The sequence below is a fragment of the Anopheles coustani genome, chromosome 2 (genome assembly GCF_943734705.1).
Source record: "Anopheles coustani chromosome 2, idAnoCousDA_361_x.2, whole genome shotgun sequence".
Classification (NCBI taxonomy): Eukaryota; Metazoa; Arthropoda; class Insecta; order Diptera; family Culicidae; genus Anopheles; species Anopheles coustani.
In genome coordinates, this window is record NC_071289.1 from 71,580,439 (window position 1) to 71,605,996 (window position 25,558).

The 25,558-nt window shown below is 44.2% G+C and overlaps 1 protein-coding gene across 1 annotated transcript; it reads left to right on the forward strand.

Moving 5' to 3' along the window:
* The first annotated feature begins 1,961 nt into the window (after positions 1 to 1,961).
* On the forward strand, positions 1,962 to 25,457 carry LOC131264947 (uncharacterized). The gene is given in 7 exon segments (XM_058267210.1): positions 1,962 to 2,685; positions 4,053 to 4,307; positions 4,399 to 4,622; positions 4,699 to 5,537; positions 5,641 to 6,055; positions 7,693 to 7,870; positions 25,297 to 25,457. Coding segments are annotated over 7 exon segments (2,796 nt in total).
* The last annotated feature ends 101 nt before the right edge of the window (positions 25,458 to 25,558 follow it).

Consider the following 25,558-nt stretch of genomic DNA (forward strand, 5'->3'; position numbering starts at 1 on the left):
GAAGTTAAGCTCGCAAACTGAAGCCAAAGAGAAAAACAAAATCGGACCCGAACTAGCCACTGTCGAGGCAGAGTCCACCGTGTCAGAACTCGAACTGCGGGGTGTGTGTGTGTGTTCATGTGTCCGGGTCTCAGATGTTTTCAGTGTAAATATTTTGCCATCTCGAAGTTTTTGCGGCTCCACCGGACCGGGTTGAGCCGCAAGGTGTCCGGCGGCATTCTTCCGTCCCAAAAACCACTGCTTTATGCACTGGCAGGAAAAGCGGGAAGATTTATACTCATCCGCAAGCAACAAGCAAACATGGCTGGGAATGGAGGGGGCGGTGGTGTATATCGGACTCAGTCCACACGATGCCAGGTATCGCAGCGATATATCACGGCCTGCACCGGATGAGCAGCAATTCAGTGGCAAGCGGTTGTTTGCCGCTGGTTAATATTGTTCCGAAGTGATGCATAGTGGATGGTCGGAAAACCGGATACGAATGAAAATTGCAACCATGCAATTTGATGGTAATGGAAGTACTCTGCTGATGGTTGCGGAAAAAGTGAAAAGAAATGCTGTTGTTATTTTAAGGCCAAAATTTGTAAACTTTGAAAGTTATGTTTTGCATTCTTGTGCAATGAAATTATGAATATGCTTATGATTTTCTGTTATTTAGTTATATTTGCTCTTCATCTCATGTATATATGTGACAAGTCTTCTTATGCATGTAACGTTACAATACTATGTCTTAGTTTTTCTAATTAGTCTTAGTTTTTAAGTCTTAGTTAAAGTGTTTTGAAAATAATAAATCCTTTAAGAGACGTTCTGCTTCTAAAAATTTGATTTACGCTTACTTTACTTATTTTAACTTCTAAATAATTAATTCTTGACTGCATAGAATTTTTGCTGCTGTTTGTGGAAGGGTCAATATTTATATCATTGTGTTCATGGGAGAATCGCATTTCTTTGACTTGTTCCAAATTTTAAAATGAATTTATTTTAATATCAAAGGAAATGCATTTTACTGTTTAAAAGGTCATAATTAGAACTATGTTCGATTTGGCTAATGATGTTAGATATAAAAGTAGTTTTTTGATTTGTTCAATTTAGGGTCATATGTATTTTTAGTTCCATATCATTGGAAAAAATATATTGTTTACCGACATGCTAAATAAGTTTACCTTGGGTATTACTGTATGCAATTGAGGCGGTTTCTTCTAATTTTTCACATAGTGTTACATAGTGAACATGTCAACCAATATCCTTTGATTGTAAGTGAGATATACTAAGGCATAATCACACATAATGATGCACCGTGAATTATTTAAGTAGTATTGATAAAAACAGAAAGCAAAACTTATCGAAATGGGAAAGCACTTTAGTGACTTTAGTAATAGTTTAAAATTATTGAAATTGATCAGGGGCCACAGTGATTATCAAATCGTGTCAGTGCAAGTCGATGGTGTTTCTTGTCTAGAGGCTAATGGATGTGGCTAAATAAACCTCGTTGAACTCAGTCCAAACAAGACCAAAATCTCAACAAATTCACCTCCAACCCATAACTCATCCTTGTAGTGGTCTCTTCCGATCTGTAACCGGTATTTACGATGCACGCTTGTTGAAGGTCAGCCCCGGATCCCGCTATAACACAATAATCACCCCAAATTAATCGCCCATCGTAACGTGAGCCGAATTAGCGGGATGCATTGCTTGGTTGAATGAGGTCATAAACCCTTAGAGATGTTGTCCCACTTCTTCCCAAAAGATGTGAGCACGAGCATGGTGCCTTCGGGTGGGTTTATTTCTGGTACTTTTTGTTGTGTTCAGCCAATCGTCGCACCGCTTGATAAGACTGTGCCAAAACCGAACCGCGGGTTATCAGTCTTCTTTCGACCGGGCATCCGATCGAACGTGCGTATGGAAGTTCGTAGTTTGTACTGAAGAGTAGTTCTAGGGCAAGTTAATTCGGAGAATATAAAATGGTTCGCAATTGCGCAGGGTCGGGCCGATGTTGGATACTGTGGATCGTGTTAGTAGGCTGCCTAGGCCGGTCAGTGTTGGCGCAAAGCAATGGGACTATTTTACGCGAAGGTTTCGACCTTCAACGGTGTGGTGTTCCACGGCTCAGCGGGCTTCGCAGCCGCATCACGGAAGGTGAGCTGGCCATGGAAGGACATTGGCCCTGGCACGGCGGGTTGTTTCACCTGGACGAGTACCAGTGTGGCTGCACGCTGATCAACGAACTGTTCGTGCTCACCGCCAGCCATTGTGTGTACAACAGTGGCACGGGATACAAACTGAATGAGCGCATTCTGCGAATCAAGCTGGGCATGTACCGGCTGTCGGCGAACGACACCGACCGAACGCAGGTGTACACGGTCCGGTCGATCATCTCGCACACGAAGTACTTGACGAGCAGCCACAAGCACGACGTCGCGCTGGTGCGACTGAACGACACGGTCCAGTTCACCGACTACATCCAGCCGGTCTGTCTGGACCTGACGGAGTCGATCTGGGTCGAGCACTTGGCGGACGTGCTGGGGACGGTGGTCGGCTGGGGCATCACCGAGAAGAATCGGGTTTCGGATCAGCTGGTCAAGGCGGAAATTCCGATTATCCGGTATACGGACTGCGTCGAACAGGATCCTTCTACCTACGGACCCCTTATCTACAGTGGCATGTACTGTGCCGGCATTCTGAACGGTAAAATTGTTAATCTGACGCAATGCAGGGATGAATAAGTGCCTTATTTTTATATAATCGGATTCAATACTTGGTGGTTCAGTTTGGCTACAGAGGCATTCGTATCAGTAATTTTCGTCTCTCACCAATAGTGTAGTTATATGTTTCCAAAGTGTTAGGATGTCGATTTGAAAAAATCTGTTATTATGTGCTAGAATAATTTTTCTTTTCAATCGGGGTCTACCACCTTCCAAGTAGCGATATTTCCTTACAGTTTCTAACTTGTTCATTGCATCCTCATTAAGGCTATTCATTCGCTATTTTTTCGAATCCCGTTTTTCACTTAAAGTTTATTTGAAATAAAAGCATGCTGAACGTTCACCTTTAAATAGTAAAGTTCATTGTGGATTCATGTTTGTGATTATTCGCGGTCACGTTTTTTGGGGTATGCTCACCATTTGTCAATTTGCACACAATTCATTTGTCCCTACTGTAACGCTCTTGAGGTCAGCTTGATGCTTGGGTGAATAACTGTGTATTTTGTGTAGGTATTTTGAAAACTAATAGTTAGGAAAATAGATCAGAATGCAATAATACGCCAAAAACAAATGGTTTCCTAGTTATTTTTTGAATCTATATTTTAAATGCATTTTTATTTGGATTATTTGTCGGAACACTTCACACACATTGGCTTTAATTTGATGATTAAATACTTTTCATGCGTCCGTTCTCCGCTCTATCAGTTCGGTGCTACGAGAAGTATGTAAAATCAAGCTCAACTGTTTTCAGTTTATTACGTAAAATACAAATTTTACAGCTGAAAGAAGTTTAAGACTTCATATTTTGGATTTTTGTGCACAATTTAAATGGTTATCCTATCTTTAATAGACGTTAAATACAAGTATCTCGTGTATGCTTAAACCAAAATGCATAATGAAGCAATTTAGTGGTTCGGGCGTATTTAGACTTACACTAAACCCTATTTCCTGCTTACATCTTATCTTTCCATCTTATTAAATTTTTACATTGTTTTTCATCTAAAGAACGATTAAAAAAAATCTCTTAACGATTAAGTGATCATAGCACTGGACACATTCTTTAAATACGGACCAACAAACATCAAACAGGTACGCACGTAACCCCCAAATGTGGCACTCTGCCACGGATAACCCCAAACAAAATCCCTGTTTAATCCCATGCTTAGGGAAAACCTCATAAGAAAGAATGGCAACAACATTGCACGTACTTATCGAGGTTTAATTTTGGTGAACCTTTCTTGAAGGGGGGAGCATGATTGTGTGTGTATGTACGAAACGGATGAAACAGACTGTTTACGAGCCCGTTGTTGTTTTTTTTCGGGGTTTTTTGGTGGTTTGTGCCTCCTACAGGTACGAGCCCGTGCAACGGTGATAGTGGTGGTGGAATGTACATCTTCCGCGAGAACCGCTGGTTCCTGCGTGGCGTCGTGTCGTTTGCGAGGATTCGGGCGGGGACGAACTTTTGCGACTCGTTCAGCTATGTGGTGTTCATGAACGTGCCGTACTACACCAAGTGGATCTCGACGGAAGTGGAGGCCGCCCGGGAGAGCCTCCGGTTGGAGGCGACTACTCCGTCACCCAAAACGAACGTCTCCAGCCGTTGGGGTGAGTCGTAATAGTTTTTTCAGTTTAAAAGCAATACCCCAAATAACCGAGTTTGTTCTCTTTGCCTTTGGTTATATCTGTTCACTTTTAGACTCGGAACTCGCCGAAAACGATGCCTTGGAAGAAACGTTTTTCCCCGTCGCTAGGATGGACACGGAAGGTGAAAGTTCCTCACCGTTTCCGAGGCGGACCGCACGCTGTGGACAGAATGTGACGCTTTCTTGCGTGAGACCTTCGAACAGTATCTTGTCTTACCGCAGGGATGTCCGCTGGTATAAGCGTATCAATGGGCGAAGGGAGTTTTTGGCATCGAAAGTACGCAAGTGTAGCCATGAGTTGGGGGGAACCTTCCAAATTATATTTCAATTGGTGTTTTCAATTGCATTTCCAGGCTCTGCTAAGGCTCCAGCCCGTCCGTCCTCAGGATGCGGGAGAGTACTGGTGTACAACGACGGCGCGATCGGGTCAACTGCTCGAAAGTGGAATACTGCTCGAAGTGTCCGATGTACCGCTGCGTTTTCGGCAGAACGGAGAGTCCAAATCGTACGCCAGCTACGGTACACCGACGGGGACAGGGTTCTCCATCACGCAGTTCAGCTTCGAGATGACCTTTAGGACGACCGAAGCCGATGGGCTCTTGTTCCACAAACCGGCCCTGCCCGAGCTGGAGAGCTGGAGCTACTCGCTGTCGCTCGAACGGTCGCGACTCACGTTCCGCATGGTTCCGCCGGGGCAGGGTGAGAAAGTGTTCCGCACCGTTCGATTGAACCTCGAGCCCGACCGGTGGATGACGGTGCTGGTCAGCTGCTACGATGGGCACGGTTTCCTCGCGCTGGACGGCCAGTATCTGCTGGGCTTCGAGGGTCATCTGCTGCAGCATCGGCTCGATCGGTACTACATCGCGAACGATCCCGACCTGCTAGAAGCGGTCAACTCGGGACTGAGCGGGTGCGTGAGCCGGGTGGCGGTGAACGAGCAGGAGCTGCGGCTGCTGGAGGATGCCAGCGAAAAGGTCGGCGTGGAGCTGTGCGATGATTGTCCCACGGGGGGATGCCGGGATGCGGACGCCACCGTCTGCCCGGTGGAGCAGATCTCGTGCATAAATTACGCCTGCAGCGATGGGAGATGCGACCGTACGGATGCGTTTTCCCCCGAGAGAACGTGCGATTTCCGACCGGGCACGTACGCGGACGGGCTGAGGTTTCAGCCGAACAGCTACGCGTCCTACCGGTAAGCCCATCGGTGTCCAGGGACATACGCCTAATAACTGTACAAACACACTCCTCTTCTCTCCCGTCCCGTCTTTTCCTTGCATCCGGTGTCCGTCTGCCAGGAGCTTCCTATCGGCGACGCTGACAGTTGAGCTGCAGTTCCGCCTCCGTAGCCTGCAGGACGGGATCGTACTCCATACGGCCGAGCACCGGCGCGGGTACGGGAAGTTCATTACCGTCCTCTTCAAGGCGGGCCGCATCGAGCTGCGCTTTACAACCGACGCCCATTTGACCACGACCTTCGTGGAGTCGGAGGTCCCGTTGGCGGTGGGACGTTGGCATCTGCTGAGGGCGGGCTTCGCGAACGGTTACGTGTATCTGCAGGTTGACGGTGAACGGAAGGTAGAGCGTAGCGTCGCCGGAAAGCTGGTCTCACCGGAACGGCAGCTGGTCGTTTTTGTCGGTGGAGTTCGCTGGAAGGGCTTCATCAACCGTCACAGGGACGTATGGAGGGGTCTAGACGGTTGCATTAAGGGGGTGAGTTAAATAGCATGTGGTCATTTGTGTTTGTTGGTTCAACGTCGAGATTAAACTAATTCATACTAAATGTGTAAATATAAGATGCACCGGGTTGGATATTTTATTATCATTTAAAGCAGCTTGCAACATTTTAGGTTATAAGGATATAGGATAATTCTTTTTTTACGTTGATAATTGCTTTTTTCCATTCGTTGCTCACTTTTTGTATGGGGTTTCGATAGGTCCAAAAGCAATAAATTAGTTAAACAAAACCCCCAAAAGCAATAAACCAATTAGCTTTTTTCAAAGATCTCAATCATTTCTCGAAACGCAGAAGAAATTCTTATCGGGTACTTACACAATGAATATATGTTTTGAAAATCAGACTTAATAAAAAATCTGCAGATTTTTGGTTGGTCAGATGTCAAAAATCGATTTTTCTGTCTAAGTCGACCGATGCATGTGTGGTCAGAAAACCTTTCACTTTCACCCTATGCTTTTCTTCCCTCAGCTTAAAGTTATAAACTGAGCAATGAGCAGTTTACTGTTAAATTTGGTAATTGGATGTAAATTAAACAATAAAATTTCTTCTTATTTCATTAGAAAAATATACTTAACAGGTAAAAGGCCGTACGGTCTTTAAAGACGATGTGAAACAGTAGTTGTCCGTATACTTCTGATGTCAGCCGTACCAAATTGTACCAAATTAAAGAATTGATGTTTCGCGAAGTTAATTTAGTATCACATAAAAGTACATCCATTGGAGCTTTATTTGTCTTGTATGAAGTTCATAGTAAAATTGTTTAGAAATACCAAAAATATGAAATTCAAATAAGAAGCTGAGCACATATTTTTATAACAAAATTTGGTTTTAACATATGAAGTTTGTTATCCAAACAGGAAATAAGAAACCAGTATTTCGAGTGTTTCTTTGGGTCATTGGTCATAGTCTTTACTTTGAATTGGAATGTAAAATAACAGTTTAAGCTCTGAATTTATTCCTTTTCAAATCCAAAGTGTGTTAGTCTTTCTTAAGAAAATCTGTTGAATAGAACATATTTTCATAACTATTTAGAGGTATCGGTACAACTTTGGATATTTGTCTTATAATTGAAGAAGAGCAAAACAGAATAAACTGCCTTATACCAGTTTATAATCATAAACAGTTAATAATGTCGCCGCGGTCGTAGTGCCATCCGATCGGCCATTCAAAAACGCAATCAAGATCGTTTCATAACCTCACAATTTAACCATAAAAATAACCACCACACTAACGATTTCACCCGCAAACGGGTTGCCAGCAAGTCAATCGTACCCGCAAAATTCTTATGCGCATTGAATCACAATCAAACGGTCGATGGTCTACCCCGGCCATCCGGATAACTGACCATAAAACAAAATTTCGTCCAGCCAGCCCCTGTTCCTCCCCACGTGCACCCTGCACCAGTCAACTTGGCGCCACGATCGCAACGCGCGTTTTATGGGCACTTAAAATCTCAACACCACTTCACTGCAACTTAATCACTCCATATTTTCTCTCTCTCTTTCCTTCTCTCCATTCTCCCGCTCGTGTGCTCTGCATACATTCGTGCCAATCCCCGTCCGGCCAACTGTCGTCGGGTTCGGTGTGCTTGCGGTCCGTTAAATGCTTGCAGCTGAAACTTTCCGGCCTTCCGGTGGATATGGTCGACGATATGGTGGAATCGGCCAACGTACAAAGATGCTGAGGAGGGTGGCAGCATTGGCAGCATACCTGGCAGGGCAGGTACACCATCCCATTGGCCTCGACCCCACCCAAGCCATCGCCTGGCATGGATCTGCCCACTTTCGATTGTAATTAAAATCCCATTCCATTTATTGCAGTTCGCAGTGCAGCTGCAGAATCTGTCGTGGCAGATGGGGCGGTTGACCAAAGTTTCCGCTTTCGGGATGTCGATGGTCAATAAAAGGAAACCACAGAATGAACCAGCGGCATGGCAAGCGGATCGAGATGGACTACGCGTTTGTTCACAGATCATCTGAATGAATCGTTTCTTCCCAATAGAAAGGACAGTTAAAACTATTTAAAAATGATTGTTATTTTGAAAAAGTTTTCATAAAAAGAGAGAAATGTCTTTTTAGTAGTTGAATGACAAAAAAATGGTTACTATAATAATTCAATTTTTTAAGTACACTGATTAGCTATATTCAAATCATTAAAATATAATAATCCGAAAACGCAACCAGTTGCAAATAATTTAGAATGAAAAAATCAACCCCAACATTTGCTTTTGAAAAGAAAAAAATACATTGAAATATTCAATCCAAAACATTCAAATAAAAAGAAAATGAAACTTATTACAAACAAAAGTGGTCCGAATTAAAGAGTCCGTTTTGCGAAAAAAAGGACATTTAGCATTCCGTAAGTTCATTACCTATGCATTAAGCATGAAATGGTATTTTTAATGGTGTTAATTAATCATTTCCATTGCTGGATTGTTACGTTCCGCTAGTGACCGCGTCTTTTGTTCTTCGGTGTTCGGGTGCACCCGACTTTCGATGTATCCTACCGGTATGAAAACTTTCCTTACGCTTTCTCGAAATGATTATTTAAGCTGGCGAGTACAAAGGAAAAATGGAGTATAAAGCACAAGATACCCGTGAAACTTGGCCCCAACACTGAACGCGGTTTTTTGCTTCCTCCTGTATTTAGTGCATTCCATCTGTACCGTTTTCAAGTGTTGATGCCTGCATTCAGGCCGGAAAAACTGCCAGTTTTATCGATCGTAAGCGACCGGGCGCCTCCATCGCGCATCAAGTCCACCGAACCGACGGACGGACCAAAACGAGAACGCAAAAGTGCGCCATTGTCAAGTTTTCTCATTTTGCTGAAATCGACGTTAATGGGACGGCTTTATTGAGGTCCGTATTGGTAATCATTTGGTGCGGAAGTTCGTCCGGTTTTTTGTATGTCTGTTGGGTGAAAGTTTTACGACTGACCGTTTTCTATCATTTCCATCTCCAAGGGAGTTGTGATTATTTCCTACGTTTATTTTTTATGTGCTGGCGCTTCCTCAACGTGAAAGTTTTCGCAAAAGCTTCAATTGAAATTAATCGCTCTAGTACAATGCAATTATTCAATATCATTTAGTTGAGCACGAAATTGAAAAACATAAGTATCCGCTTTCGGGCGTTCGACGGCATATGTGTACACATTTCGGGGCCCAACGGAAAAGCGAACGAATAAATACTCCCATTGGATGATGGGAAAGTTTTCCTTGAAGAACCTTTTACGGTTATGGTTGTTTGGAGTTTAATTAATTTCACAAAAGATGACCCCATTCCGTGCCATGAAATCTCGCATGTAAATATGCTGGAACATGCTTTCTTCAATTTGCTGAAGCGAAGGAAAAGTGTATAATATTCCTCCCCTCCGTAGTAAAGATGTTAGCCTCCAAAGAGCCGTTAGGTTAGCAAAGCGAAGCCAACAAAAAAAAACACATTTTCAATCCATTCAGTTTGGTATAAACAGCCTCCCATAAAGAAAAAAACAGCAAGAGTGGGAGGTTTTGCAAATGAGAATGGCACTGAAAGAACGGCTATCCGGTTGGGCGCCCCGGGAGGCTTTTCCATTCAATTAGAAATGGTATTTGCTCGGTTTTTTATTCCCTTCTTTTCATTACCATTTGCGTTCGCCTTTCGGACGCGTGGCTCAAATGACACCAACTTTTCGGTTCGCTCTGTCGCGTTTGCTTAAAACGGCAGAACAAACGCATCAGTTGATAGATGACATGGGTTTCTTGGAGATTTAGACTGCAAGTAAATAATTAGAGAACAAAAAAAAAAAACTGCCAATCCACGCCATTTTATGTTGGCTATTCCTTTCAGCTTTCGTCCAAATGCAAGGGATTATCTAGTCCAAACTAATCGGCAATTTGAATTCGACAAAAAATGGAGGATTATTCAATTTCGTACCCAGACGTAAGTAATCGATCAAATGCTGACGGGGATGGACGGGAATTTTGAATTCGGTAATCCAATTAAACATTTTGAGAATAACTGAGACTGTTGAAGATTATTTATAATATTTAGCTAATTTATCTTATTTTATTGTGATGGACTATTTCCCTGACAATTAAATATGATAATTGATATGAGAATAATTCGTCCCGTAAGCTTTAAAATAACCTTGGTCCTTTTCTAACCATCACTATCAAACAAAGTTACCGCAAGTCCAGTTCAAATGGTAGGTAATACTCAACAACAGTAAATGATGCATAGTTAAAAAATACCATGCCTGATTTTAAACAATAGGTTTAATAAAGCTACCCAATGTCATAATGTCAATAACCTTTTTCAAGTATCATAGAGTCTCTGCAATGCCGCAGCTTTTCGCCCTTTATTTTTTCGTTGACCTCCTACCGAGTCAGCAACCTATTGTTCCGACAGCAGTGACGAAGATCGGACCTTCGAGAAAAGCAAAATCGTTGCACCAACGCTCAGCCCATACCATCAATGGACAACGTGGTGGCATCGGGCGTCGACGCTGTAAGTAAGCAAGTTGCCCGGAGGGCAGGGACGAAGGGAAGGATTGCTGAGTTGGCGTTAGTTGGCAATTTTCTCGCCACCAGTGCGGTGAGAGCAGGAGATAAAGTGAAACTCGATTCTAAATCTGTTTATTGTTATAGACCATCCAGGCGAGATTGAATTATTGCCAGCGCTTGGCGGCATGGGCTGTAGTTCCCGGGCGCTTATAGCTGCTTGAAAGATGACTATAAAGTGAAGATGTAGAAAGGAACGCTAGTGCGAGCGCTGCATTGAAGAGTGAAGAAGATAAAATGATGGGCAAGGATTATTTCAGGAAAAGCATATGGCAGAGAAGTTTAATGAGTTTCCTTCGCCAAAACCTCATGAATAAATTAGAAGAATGGATAACGAATGAGGAAACAGAGTGATATGAATCGTTTTTATAGGATGGATTTAAAAACACATACCTTAAAACACAACATCTTTCACTTTTGGTTAGTTTACTATATTTTTTTAAGTTCAACACTGGTTGTTAGCTCACAAGAGCTTCAGTACATTTGTTTTGTTACAGTTTGACATTTCTGTATGAAATGCCTGTTACATAGCCATAAATTTGAGTTGCCACATTAAGCCGTCGTTATAATGAAACGATTTTTATATCAGTAAAAGTAGTCAGTACCACAAAACAATAAAAAAAAAACATCACATAGCCCCATTTGCTTCGACACACCTATAGTGTTATTCTCCATTGTTTTTTTCCTTTTTTATTTTACAAATACAATTTTTCTACGAACCAAACGATGGCACCGAACGGTGAAGTTCGGTTCACTCCGACCGGGCCAAGGGGTTGAGCAATGATTTACTTGCATTCTGTCGCCTGCTAATGGAACCTCGTAAATCCCAGTTTATTTACGAGCGGCTGCAGATAGCGATTACAATCCAACCCGTTAAAGGTTTGGTGGCTGCTGCAGGGTTTCACAGTTGACAACGCAACCCCGATGGCATAAACATCCGTGGGCATTAAAATTACCACCGAGATCGATTGTTCGCTTGCAACAATTCGGGTTGTTGTTTTTTTTCCCGCTGGCCAGTTTCGTTACTTTTATTCGGAGGGTCGTTGGGGTCAGCTTGTTTTGCTGCGTTTCATCCAATGATATCGATCATCGGGAAATTGATTACAGATTTACGCTAATGGGAGGACAATAAATATGTATGGTCACAATGAAAGCGATTTTCCGTCACGTTGGAAGCAAATAAAGTTTGTAAAAGGATCATTCACCACAAGGACACCAAAATTGGTTGAGTGTACTTTGAAAGCGTTATTTATTCGTGATTTGAAATTCGTATTGTGACGAATGGAATGTTAAAAACCATTTACAACACATATGTTTTTTGTTAAGTTTATTAAACAAGTGGATTGCTTTTTGTTGTTGGTTTTTTACTCACCTATATTCCTAACGATTCGTTTTTAACCGCTCTGTCAGATGTCTACTGGATGAACATACATTTTCACAACAAATTTAACAGTTGATTAGACATTCCGAAAAATTTCGATAGAATTTCGCTACACAAACACAACAAACACTACCAGCTCTTCCAGGAAGTCGCCTTATTTTCCTCCCCGTTCAGCTTCGCCACTTTCAGCTTCGCGTCACTAACTCCAACAAATGCGCACACAAGCGGACCACATTAAAAGCTTGCATAAGCTTCACTCGCTACAATTTGCACGTAAAACACCATGCGTCTCCACCGTACGCTGAGTTCCACGATGCGCGCTGCTGTTCGAAGGTTTTGGGGGGAAAAGGAGGCCTAAATAAATTCCACAACACCGCTAGCGATACCGGGGCAGTGATTGGTATTTCAATTCAACATACACTTCAGCGAAACCGACAACAGTGGTCACACATCTGCACCTCTCACTCACTTGCTCCACCGTTGCCGGAACCTCGGGTTCTCCGTTTTTTAAACGTGGAAAAACTCTCCGGGCGGCCCTCCCTTATCCGGCCCGGCGGTGTCCACTGTCAGAATGGTGGCCTAGATTATTTTCCGAAGATGTGTTTTTTTTTCTTCTTTTCGCTCTTGCTCTTCACTTGCCTTTGCTGAGTCGCACGGAAGGAAAAAGAAAATATCACGTACGGAATGAAAATGCTGCCCGTTGGGCTTTTTCCCGGCCCTCGTCGAACCACGAACGAACTCGATGCTGTACGCGGAAGGTAGCCTCGGAGCACACACTCTCTCTTTCTCTATCACTCTCTTTACGTTTGTGTGCATGTGTGTGTAGGTAGGTAGCGTGAAATGGTGGAAAAATTCAATTCCTGTCTCGAAATTTGTGCGAAATCGAACAACAATGGTCCCCATGATGGATGGTCACCGTTTCGATACATGCCGTTCGGAGATGCCCTCCGGAGATGAACCGGGTCGTCGTGGGTCGTAGATGCAAGACCTGGTGGGACGCAGTTGTGGAAGGTGGGCAGGGTGGGCGAAATATAGCTCCACTTCAGGGAAGAATTGTGATCCGATTTCGCTGCGTCCGGGCTGGATGCAAACAAAATGACAACACTGCCTAGCTCTCAGCATCAGGATATTTTTGTGTCGTTTTTGTGTGCATGTGTGTGTGTATGTATGCTTCGTAGTGCGGGAATGTAGGATGGGTCAAACCGCTCGCTGTCAAGCAAGCCCGCTTTGGGCAAAACAGGAGCGATACGAATGCGTTATACACATCTATCGGCCGTTCGTGTTTTTATTTTGTTTTGCTCCCGAGCAGATACCCAGCGTCAGCCGAATCGGGCGGTGATAAATGGATATCCACTATCGGGCACATCATTTCGTACAGCCCCCACACAACGAGCGATAGGAAGGCAGCCGAAGAGGATCGATCGTTTCCAAGCACCTCACGCACGCATTATAAACACGACTCGGTGCGTTCGTGCGCCATTTTAGCCACCGGATAGCCGGATGACTATTAATTTTATGTTCGTTATTCACCACCTCCCACAGGGCGCTGGTATTCGGCTAATTGCATCTATTGTTTCTTATTTTCGCATTCGTGCACATTCACTCGTCTGCTTTATGGAGTGTTTATTCGCAAGCGAACGGTTATGGAACGGCAGTTTGTGGACTTTAAGTACTCTTGGGGCTGCGAATTTAGGAGATTTCTGCTCGAATCCTCAACACCACATTTTGTTTTATTCACTTTGTAATCTATTTTTGTGGAAAATCAAATCCCAACACATAGAAATTGATAATGTATTCCAATCAAATCAGTTTTCCTTTCTGGAATGTGTATGAACTAAGGCAACAACTACAGAAAGTATTTTCTACTGGATAAACACTTTAGTGTAGAATATCGATGATATAAGGCACTAGATAACGATGTATTTTCAAGCAGCTCCTGCCCTATATTTATTGCATAAAGCAGGTGAACCATTTCGAAAATTGAACACTATTAATTTCTTTGCTTTCCTTCGCGCATAACTTATACGATGAGAAAGCAAAAATCGATAAAGTCCATCTATTGATTATTCAAGAGGAAGGAAGTGCAAAGTCGGGCCTGCAAATGATGTTGTACACAAATTGATGTAGTGTACTTGTAGTTTTTGGTTGGGAATCAAATCTCTCTTGGGAATGAGTTGTTACTTGGTGCGTTCGTAAGTAAAACCGCCCCATGGGAATACACTGAATACTGTAAATAGTCCGGCAAAATGAAAAACTTATTCCCGAGGGGAAATTGCTTCAAATCGATACATGATAATAAAGCCTGAATCGCGGAAAACAAGTATGAAAAAGCAGTTGACGAAAACGATACATAAATCCTCAAATTACTTGCACGTAAACCACCTCGCTGAAATGGGGCAGAACACTCACTCGGCTGCCATTGTGTTCGATTGTGACGGCTTTCGGAAATAGGCATTCGATTGCGAAATCGATTCCATTGCCAATGGCGGGTACTGGCGCTTCCATAGATCGGGAAACCCGTTTTTCAAAGGCCTGCTTTGTGCCCGGCCGTGTTATCAGCGAGTCGGAAAACTTTTTACTCTTCTTCCTCCCTGTTTTCATAGACTCACACACACACACATGCTCGCGTACAGTGGAGGTTTCGATGTGATACCGTCCGCTCGCTTGTTATCGTTCACTCGGTCACGCTCGCGCAACCGTTTCACTCGGGCCCCTCGGCCTTCGGTTCCAATGTGTTGTCCTTTTCCCGTCCTTAACTAGTACGCTTTCTTTCGCTCAGCTCTGGAAAACTTCTCCCCTTTTCACTTTCTCACCCGGAGTCGGTTGAATGTGCACGTACAAAACGGAGTCTTTTCAACCGCACCGAATCGTAATTCGAGGCGCAGGGCTCTACCGGCCGGGACTCGGTACACCGCTCCCGAGGTAGTATCCATCGAAAGTTTCCCACAATTTTCCCATGCTTTAATGGTAACAAAGACATATCCTGTTGCGTCGGTGGTGCAATCCGCACCACGAGGTTCCATCACAGCTTGGTTTGCTTGTAAGCAGTGCAAAGGACATCGTTCTGGTTTGGGGTCAATGCGCGGAGGAACAGGGTCTAAGACGTTCGTTTAACATTATATTGTTTTGCCCGCGATTGGTTATTGATCAAACTTTGTTTTGTTTGCCATTTATGTATTCATCTATCTGTTTTTTCATGTTTGTCTATTATTTCTCAGTCAAACTTTTATCTTCTATTATATGTGTATTCTTTTTTTCATAATCTTTAACTACCTCTTCTGTGTTTCCAATTTGTATTTTCCAGTTGTGGCGTCTCTCTCGCTCACTTTATCGTTTACTTTCTCTTTTTCTTCTGTCTTTTTCTAGCTTACTCTTTTTCGCTCTCTCGCTCTGTTTCTCCCGGATTCGTCCTTCCCATGTATCTTTCCTTTTGACGTTAATTTATCCTCCGTCCCTTTCGGCAACAACGTGCGTTACGAACAATCATCGCTCGACGGGTTCCGTTTCGCATCAGCCTTTCCGGAGTTCCTTTGGGCAGCCTCCCGCACAACAAGCCACATACGTGCACACGCACACACACACACAATCACATCCGGCCCGTGCCAACCTCCGTTCCGCGCTTCCGGCAGGTGCGTTTCCATCCGCTCGGCAAAAGTGGCCCCCAACCGAACCGGTGCGACTGCGGGAAAAAAGACGATACAAAGAGGCAACCGTCAGCGTACCTTTCGCCATATTCCGTGTTATCAGCATATTCAAATGTTGCTGGTTTGCCGAGCAAGTGCAATGTGTGTATTGGATTTTCCTGCCCCGCTTTGGCACGAGACCACGGCTTCCTAGAGGAAGGTGGTGCCGCGCTGAAGGGAACGCTGTAAACAGCGAAAACACGATGCTTGGAGTAACGAAACGCAAATGAGATGATTTTCTTCGAACGTGTATGAAGGGGGAAGCCTATTTGTGCCACAACAAGAAAACAAAACAAAAGCAATATCCTTACGTCGTTCAATATCTTTAAGTTTCGGTTGGCAGAATGCTCATATCAGGCACATGAAATATTATTCTGCCGTTATTTGTTACTAAAACTATTTTTCATCTTCTTAGGCATACATAACGACTTTCTTCCTAAACTATTTGTTGATAGAGGAATTAACAGCATTGTTTCAGCCAACATTGTTTCAACAAACTGTCGAACTAAATAAAACTTTCTTTATAGTTTTCTTTTAAATATAGCTTAATAGTTAAATAATAATTAAAATACGTTCGCACGTTTGTGCTGTATATTGTGCACGTTTCGCTGCTAACCGACATCGTTAGGGTTCAAATGCTTGGCTGAAGGACTTTCCAGTCATTAAAAATGTCCTCCTTTGGGGCCTCGAGAGTACTTCACCGGTCGTGGGGTTACTGCTGCTGCTGCTGCTCCTCCCGTTCCATCGATCCAGCTCCAGCTTCCTCTGGGGCAGAACGCAGAAAAGGACCGTCCTATGCCGCCTGACCTTGCCTTCACCCTCCCCGCCAGCCAATGCCCCCAAATGCCGTATGCTAATTAATATCAATAGACACTCGGTGCGGTCTCGATTTTCCATTCTCGCCCACGCACTGGTGGCAGTTTTCCGATGACCTTTGGAGCCCTCGTCTGTGCCGTGCTCAGTCCAGGCCGTGTGCTCTCCGAGGTTGCTTCGGTTGCGTCTCACGTACTTCCTCCCTCTCGCCACTGCTCGTCGTCGTTGTTGTTCCATTTGTTGTTATTGTTGGTGGATCAGTTGTCATACGTTTCATCTCCGGCGTTAGCTCCGATCCCCTTGATGTGTGCATGCGGAAAGGGAACCCACCTGGGGGAAGGTGCGGGACGGCTTTTTTAGGCCACCAAGAATTTTCCTATCCCTTTTAGACTAGCAAACGGAGTTAATTTCTCTCCCTCTCTCTTACGCACACACACGCACATACTCTCGCACTCTCCCGTAGCTACTCTCGTTGTCTCGTCGCACCATTTTGCTTCTGAAGTTGCACCTGAGTAACGGGAGAGGGGAAACCGGTGGGGAAGGCCTTCTAAGAGTCACTTTGGTGGCACAAGGCACCTGCCGCAGGTTAATGAGGCCCCAGACCCCGAAGAATCGGGTCCCTCAACCTAACGAACCAATCGATCGGCCGACAGTTGGATCGAACATTAGCGTCCATTTCGGGAGCTAACGAGCGCGGAGGCTTTTCCAACCGTTCCACCAACACTTTTCCTACCGACGGAAGCAGTCACCTTTGCGGGGGGGGAGGCTCGGGGGGAGGCAGCGGGTCAAAGGCAAAGATTCACGACGACGCACAACGGTACCAGTGGTTACTTTCGTGCAAGGCACCTTTCCGTTCGCACACACCTTCACGTACGCACGCATCCGACCTCGCAGGTATTTCGGGCAGGTATTAAATCACACACTCCGAGCACGTTCCACTCGGTTGACACTTGAGCTTCGGGTGGCTCGAACGGGATGCCAGGAGTTCCTGGGACACGCAAGTGAAGCAACTGAGAACGGAGTGAGGTGCTGTTAAAAAATCATGCATCCTGATCGCCATTAGCGTGATGGAACCATTTTTTGAACCACGTTGGACAGCAACCGTTGCGTTGTGGGTTCGATACTCGTTCACTGGACCCACAAAAAAACCACACACACACACACACATTCCCATGCACTTACGCGTGACGCGTTTCCTTTCCTTCCAACCGTTTGGGCGCCCTTTGTCGTCCTGCCCGTCGCTGTTGAACCGTTTCGTTCGTGGGATGTGGGAGCAAGGGAAAGGGCCAATGCAGCGCGGGGAAAGGGGAACACTGACACTCTAGCTGTCTGCTGCGCAAAGCAAGCTGCAGTTGGGCTTGCAGTGGTTTTGGAGCACGCGATAACCGTTTCGGACGCGCGGTCCGTACGCGCCACAGTTTCCGACGGCACTGAGCGAAGCTGCGTTCGAGCGGGCTTTCGACTCCCGAACCGACTCCCGGTCTGTGTAGGGATGGTGGAGCACGGCGGGGAGAGGGTGGTGGAGGGTTTCCATGGTGGGGACATGCGGTCCGGGACGGTCTCGGGCCAACCATGGTGGTTCGTTCTCCCCTTCGAGCGGCTCTCCGAGTCGTGGCGAGCGAGAGAACAAACGCGCGTGAAGGACCGAAAGGCGTGTGAGATGAGTCCATCAGGCGATACGAACATTCAACGGTGAACCGATTCTCATCTCCTCCGAACTGCACGCGCAGCGTGGGATTGCGAGAATTTCTTCTCGAACGCTTGCGGATCTTAAACCCTCACGCACCAGCGAGCAAAAGTGAACGGTTGTGAAACTCACCGAGAGCCAAGAACGAATTAGGACAACGGGTAAAACCACCTACCACCGTACACGATGTAGGTGATGGCTGGGAGAGCACGGAGAACAACATACGTAGGGCAAAATAATACTCGAAACCGCGAGTCGAGAAATGCTTTCCAAAGCAGCCGCAGAGCAGAGACGGATCGACGCACGTTTTTGCCAGGTCGCAAAAGGAAACCAGCTGCTTGCCGATCCTGTTGCTTTGTGAAACACGCTACCGCCCTCCACCCACCCCGATGGAGGCGCCCGGTGGGTGTTTTGATTTGCGCGTGAAAGTGAAGGAAAAAGCTTTAAAGTGGAACCACCAGCGCGGGGCGATAAGTGGGCGGAAGAAGCACGCTCTATTGTAAAGATCGTTCAACAGGCGGAGAAAAAGCACTCCTGCTTACGAAGAGGTTCTTCCCAACGGTTGGGATAGTAGCTACATTTCTTGGCGTTCACGGCAAAGAACTGGTTATTTTGATCTCGAAATGGAATGGTGATAGCTAATAAAATTGCAATCTTTTCCTAAACGAACAAACAAACTCAAAATGAAACTTTTAAAAATAAATCTTTTCAATTAGGTTTATGTTTTACAGGGGATTGAATATTTTAGGCTCTTGATAATACAAGATTGGAATGGGAAAAATGAAATGTGAAATTCTAATATAAATTGACAAAGATAGAATAAATAGATACAATCTGATAGACAGAGAATATTTTAAAATTTCGAAACCAAACATACTTCAATTATCGGAAAAAAACATCCCGCAACGCGCACTGTACAGTACATGCCTGATTTATCCATTTATACATTTCTTCTTAATATTTGGAAAAACACACTTCTATATTTTCTGTTAAATTTTACTATAATTGGCAATTAAAAATTCTACATCCCAAGAAGATTCGAAATCTTAATAAAAAAGAGTACAATAGACGTTGCATATTTCACAATTTCACAAATAAATAAAAATAAAAAAAAAAATAAATTATTCACACATAAATTAAAAAAAATAAAATAAAATAAAAAAATATTTATCTAATTAAAAAATATTTATCGAAAAATGAGTTGTAGGATTTTCAAATATTTTTATGTTACATAGAACATACCATACTATACCATTAAACCATAGAATTATTTCATTCAAAGCAAAAAAATATGAAAAAAAACAAATTATGATTTGCAGACTATAATTTAAAAAAAAAAACTTTCGTTTGTTTAAAACAGACCTATAAGAAAGAAGTAAACAGCTTAGGAATAGAATAGGCTGTGGTGATGGAAAGAATCGGATCATAACAACTATTGATTCTCTAAAAAACCATTGTAAATTATGATGCTTTTTCAACCAGGATCCTTGAAAAAGGTAACATGTTTAGTTTATTACTTCAAAACGGCAAAAAGGTGGCGAATAATCAGGGAAACTCGTTCCATCAACACAATCGTGATACGTGGCCAGTCATCAGAAAAGATTGTAAACATGCTTTGCACATTGCTGAATAAACAATGAAGCACAAACAAAACACCAGCCTAACACAAAGGATAGTTTCGGTCGGCGGCGCTTTTATTTCGAACACCGCGGTGCTAATTTGGTTTGTCTGCCGCAAAACATGTGCCTCGCCTTTTCGTGTGTTCGCCCGCTCGCACACTGACGCTTGTTGACCGGCAACGGCCATGTTGGTCGGTGGCGGCCATACAAGGTAAAATGGCACGTCGTACGAACGACGGTAAGCCCGGTCAGTGGAACATGCCAAACGGAACCACACGCCCGGAAACGACAATTTGAGTCGGAAATGGTGCTTGCGTTGCTGCTTGGTCGAGCTTTCTCCGGGCCGCAATGTAGCGCCTCACAGTATGCAATCGTACCAGCAGCGCTCGTTCGAAACATTGAAGTACACTAGGTGTAGTATACCAGTGCTGTTCTAGCAAGCGTCGTGTTGTGCAAACAAGAAGGTGTGTTTTTGCCTTCTTTTATGACCCACCGGACGATGCAAAACAGCATCACTAGCTCGGGGGAGGCCCTGGGTCGTTGTCTTTGAACACTCTTTCCGTGCCTCTAAAGGGGATAGTTTCATGGCGCATTAATGCTCTACATTTCCTTGCCAATTTTTCCATCATACCGCACACGCCGGCAAGCCTTGTTCGTGAATGCTTCAAACATCCTGAGCCAAAACCGCGCTCATTTCCCTCCACGGTGAATGGGCTCTGCTGATTTCGGGTGGCTTTTGTGCCCGGGCACCGCTCCAGCCAGCTCCCGGGGTGGTGGGAATGAAAGTTCGTTACGAATTTAAATTAGATTTTCCACACCTTCTGCAATCGCGTCCCGGTGCCGTTCCGTTGCAAGGCTCGCATACTGAAGTGAGGCCACTTTCGACGCGAAAAGCTAGCACATCCACAATCGAAACACGCACACACAAACACAGCATAAAAAAAAGGAAAAGCACACCATCTGTGCCCGGACCGGGCTTGGACGGAACGGTGGAGAACACTCGGACAGATATTGCGGTCATGCAGGGTTTCGTGCGAATGCCAGCAGCAGGCCAGGGAAATGGGGTCATTTTTTCCTTTTGGACAATGCAATTTGCACTTTCGTTTATTGGAACGATGCCCACTAAATGCACGAGCTGTCTCGGCTAAGCCGCGGATTATGCCAGTCGGAACAATGGACTGAAACCGATTCAACAGTTTGAAAACTATCGGTTCGGCCATGTCGTTATCGTCGCTGTTCGCAGATGGGATAAGAGCGGGTGCGATATTTTCGTCTAACAAGCGTTGTCCGTGTTGTTGGAATTCAGATTCACTGCGATTTTCTAGCATATGTTTGAAATTGCTGGATAATTTTCTTGTTACTGAAAATTCATCGCCTGTTTCCCAACTTGCTAAACGTCGGATGTGCTATTAACCTGTATACATTTAGAGATCATTAGTTGGTTCGAGTTCGGAATTGGTTGGTTTTGTCAAATATCGTTGGTGATTGCTTTTTAACAAATTTGAACTATTTATTGGACCTGGTGAAAGTAATTTATAAATCGATTTTATTATTGTGATGCATTTTATTCGTGAAACAAACCTATTCCCAACGGTTCGGTTGTGTCTAATAAAATTAATACGTGAATTAATAAAACCCTCTAAAATCCCCTGCCGTCCGCAAAATGCAACAGATGCCAACCCGGCAGTGGCTTTAATGGGAACAACAAGGGAATAGACATTCCGAGCGCAACAGGCTCGCCTGTCCGCATAGAACTCCTCTGGCACGCAGGCAAACTATGGCTGGTAAACTGGAAACATCCGCTGCATAACAAACAGCCACCATCGTTGTCGCGCACGCTGTCTTCCTGTATGGGGTGGAAGAAAAACGAGCCGCTCAGCTTCATTGCATCCGCAGCTGCTGGGAAGACACGGACAGGGGGAAACAAAGACGAATCCAGGGCGAGCTACGGCGGGTTCGGCCCGGAACCGTCATGCCCGCCCGAACCAGTGCATATTTACCGAGTAAATCCAGCGACTTTCGAAATCATGCCAACCAGCGTGGGTGGGGGCTGGAAGGAGAAGGAGGAAAATGGAGTCCAGTACTGTGTGTGTGTCCACAGTTTGCCTTGTCCTGGCACATGCCAGAGTGCATCCGCCATGCTGCACTTCCTAGTCGGTTCACGATGCTCGATAGCTTTGCCCACACGGACGGCACGAGTTGATTCCACTCTCGGAACACTCCATCCGATAGTCTGCCCCTGCTCCGGCATTCCGAACACGGTTTGCAAGGACGAAGGCGAGAGTTCGGTTCACGCGACAACACAGGACCTGAACACCGGACTGGATACACTGCAAAGGAGAGTTGTTAATGCTGATGATAATGGGAAATAAGCAGGCCCTTGTCGTTTGCTTCTCGTAGCTCCACGCTCGCTTGTCTACACCTTCTCCACCCGGAAGCTGCTGGCTTCGTCGTTACTTTTACGCTATATCCTGGCGTTGCTGATGCTGCAGCAATTCTTGCTCGTTGGAGCATCGCGTCGTCTGTTTGATCAGGCGAAGCTGTACGTACTACCGGCGTGCCCGGGACGCTGGGTTTCCGGAAGCGGGGCATTTGTTGCTCTGCTTGTCCACCATGTCCGGGGCCGAGTAAACATATTATATTTCAAAAAAGGCGGAAGCAAACTGCGACAGATTTCCGGAGAATCTAGGGTGCGATCTGTTTTAAGTTTTGCAGTTGCTGGAAGGCAGTTTCAGTGTTCTTTGTAGGAAAAATCGATAGTTACTTGTTGAAAATTATTTTAATTCAGCTACACAAACTATTTGCATAGCCTGCATTGTATAGCTTTTATTTTGGATTTTTAGTACTAAGCGAAACGTACAAATAAAGGGCATTGCATCCTTATTGCAAACTGTACGAATCGTGCTGGAATGATTTCATCAGTGGTCAGTGCATAAAACTATCGCGACATCCATCCAAAGTCTGTGTGACCAAGTAGAAAACAATTGAGATAATGTCACCGAGATCAATTGGTGCCGTTCTGCATTCCTCTCCCCTCCAAAGTATATTAATTCAATTAAAATTGTGACACACAGCGCTTCTTTAGGCGATCCCAATTGCGGTCAGTCATGAGCAAGAGTGTTTATTGTTTTCCAGCTAACGCAGACCACCATCACTTGAAACTGTTGTTCATCGTGTCGATCTCGTCAAATAAGACGTAAAATATTGTCCCAGCGAGATCCAGTGTGGTAAACAAATTTATCTCACGTACGTCTATGTTTCTTTTCACGTTCGTTCTGACCGTGAGGCAGGGAGACGTTTTATCTTAATTACTCACTTCGTCAAGGTGCAAAAATTACTCATCTTAGAAAAACGCAATCTCTTTGAAAGTTAGAGAATATGTGGAATCATGTGGAGCTATTGTTCTAATATTTTTGAGTATTTTGTGTTAAACAGACTTGTACTCTTCGCAACTTCTTAGGACAAAAATAATTAAATAAAAAATAAAAATATTAAAAAAAATGAAAAAATTATGACGATTCAGTATAATAATATTTATTGGTAAAATATTAATATATACTATAATTGCATGTCGAATGAAACATGCTTGTCAATTTCACCATTTAACGTGTTAATAAAAATGGATCAAAGCAATTAAAATATTGATATTAATTAAATTACTGGTGTTACAATCAGGAATCAAATAATAAACGATCCGTAAAGTTGAAACCAAATTTGCTAGTCGCACATTGCTGGAAAAGAATAGAATGGAATACTTGTTTTATTGTTCAGTACTGTTGATTTAACATTACGCTAATCTAATTCAAAACAGTAGTAGCTCCTAATCGTCAAATTATACTTCAAACAAATGCAATCTGAAGAACCAGGGCAAATAAATTCTACAAAAGCTTAGCTTGATAGTCTGAAATCGTCGCTAGCCACCTAAACGAAATTGAAATGGAAAAATGGTAATTGAAAAATTATATGGCAAATTGAGGCTTATCCAGCGTTCACCCGTGTGTGCATGTAATTAGAGGTCGTTGGTATCGTTTTTTTTTTCTTTTCATTACGAGTGCATATGTGAGTTATGTGTTCTAGGTCTGGTCGGCTTGGCGGGTAGATTACATCACTTACCCACCACCATGTGCGCCATGACACCGTGAGCCAGGGGAGGGGTTTTTTATGCTATCTGTGATGCTCACCTGACCGTGGTGTGAGAAAGCCTTCAGTAGGCGTTGCATCGAACAGACAGCGTACATGAGAGTGCCCGTGAATGTGAAACGGATTGAAATGTATGCTGATGTGGTAGGTAAATCAGGTGCTGGTCAGAATGGCAACCGTGCCGCTTTATGTTGCACCAGCAGGCGCCCGGTGGTTTCCTCGACCGTAAATGTGTGCACAATGCTGTCGTTGTTCTGTTCTCATTTCTGGTATGCAGTGGAGCCTTCAGCTGTTAATTCTGCAATTACCATTTCGCCACTCAATGCATCGTTTTATCGTGGTTTTACACGTGCTCCCACCGAGGTGCTAAAATGGAAAACTCGTGGAAATTACATACGATTCTCGCCATAGGAACAAGTAGCTACTAAACTGCACGATGAAGATGGACGAGATTAATTGACGGTAAATGCACTGATTTCAATTGCGATACGAAACATGACGAACAAAAATACCTTTCCGGCCACCAGCAACGATCACGGTTGGAAAGGAGGCACAAAACGGCACGGCGGTTTTAACCGGTGGAAATCATCGAAATGGACACGATCGTCCATTTGCAAGAAGCGGGAAGTGAACGGTCTGGCTGGCGGTTCAATGCAGCCGCACGAAATATTAACCTTGCATCTCACGGTTTGCAATTAGCGGTCGCGATTGCTGCATTTAATAAATGATTATACCCTACATTGTCCACGGTCACTGTGGAATCGATGGGGTTAACCGCGGCAAACCGTTACAGGTGTTGAGGATGTGGCAGCTTTTACATTTTTGCATATCATCGGCTTGAATGGCAGTTATTTTTGAAAGCAGTTTACGTGTAATGTGCGAACTGTGCTGCTGATTGTTTGAACATTTCCTCAATGAAACACGTTGCATAGCTCCAGTTAAAATAGTAGGGTATATACTAAAAGAACAATTATTACCAACCCGACAAACTTTTTTTTTCTTGCAAACAAAGGTAGGAACCGTTGCAATAACAGCAAACTTAAAGAAGATAAACAACGTTATCAATTGTAAATTAGTTTGTTAGTAAGCAAGTGAACCAGTACTGCAAAACAAATGCTAAAAATAACCGTTCGCACGGAATCAACAAATATTCTCTGCGAGTGATCAATGGGTGTTTTCGCGTAAATATGTTTACATTTGTAAATTCCTCTGTTGATTTACACTTTACTACCCACACACACACACAAGGTGGCACAGTGGGGTTGAAATCGATAAAAATGAGCAAGACTCAACAATACACCAATTTCTTTTGTTTAAATTTAAATTCATCCAAACTAAATGCATTTGTAAACACAGACGGCAGCTTCCGATGGGTCACTGGAAAGCATGGATCGCTTTCGCTGTGTCGATGGACGGATGATCAGTTCAAGCTGCAGGAACGAATACGATCGACGATGATCGAACAGCTGTTCGAAAACCAGTTTTTCATCGTCACGAAGATCGCGTTCATCGGTTAATCTTTGTTCGGCACAAGGAAAGCTCAACACACGTACGATCGATGCAGTTTGGCGTGTTCGAAATCTGACCAAGAAAGATCGCCCACAAACCGTGGCACAAC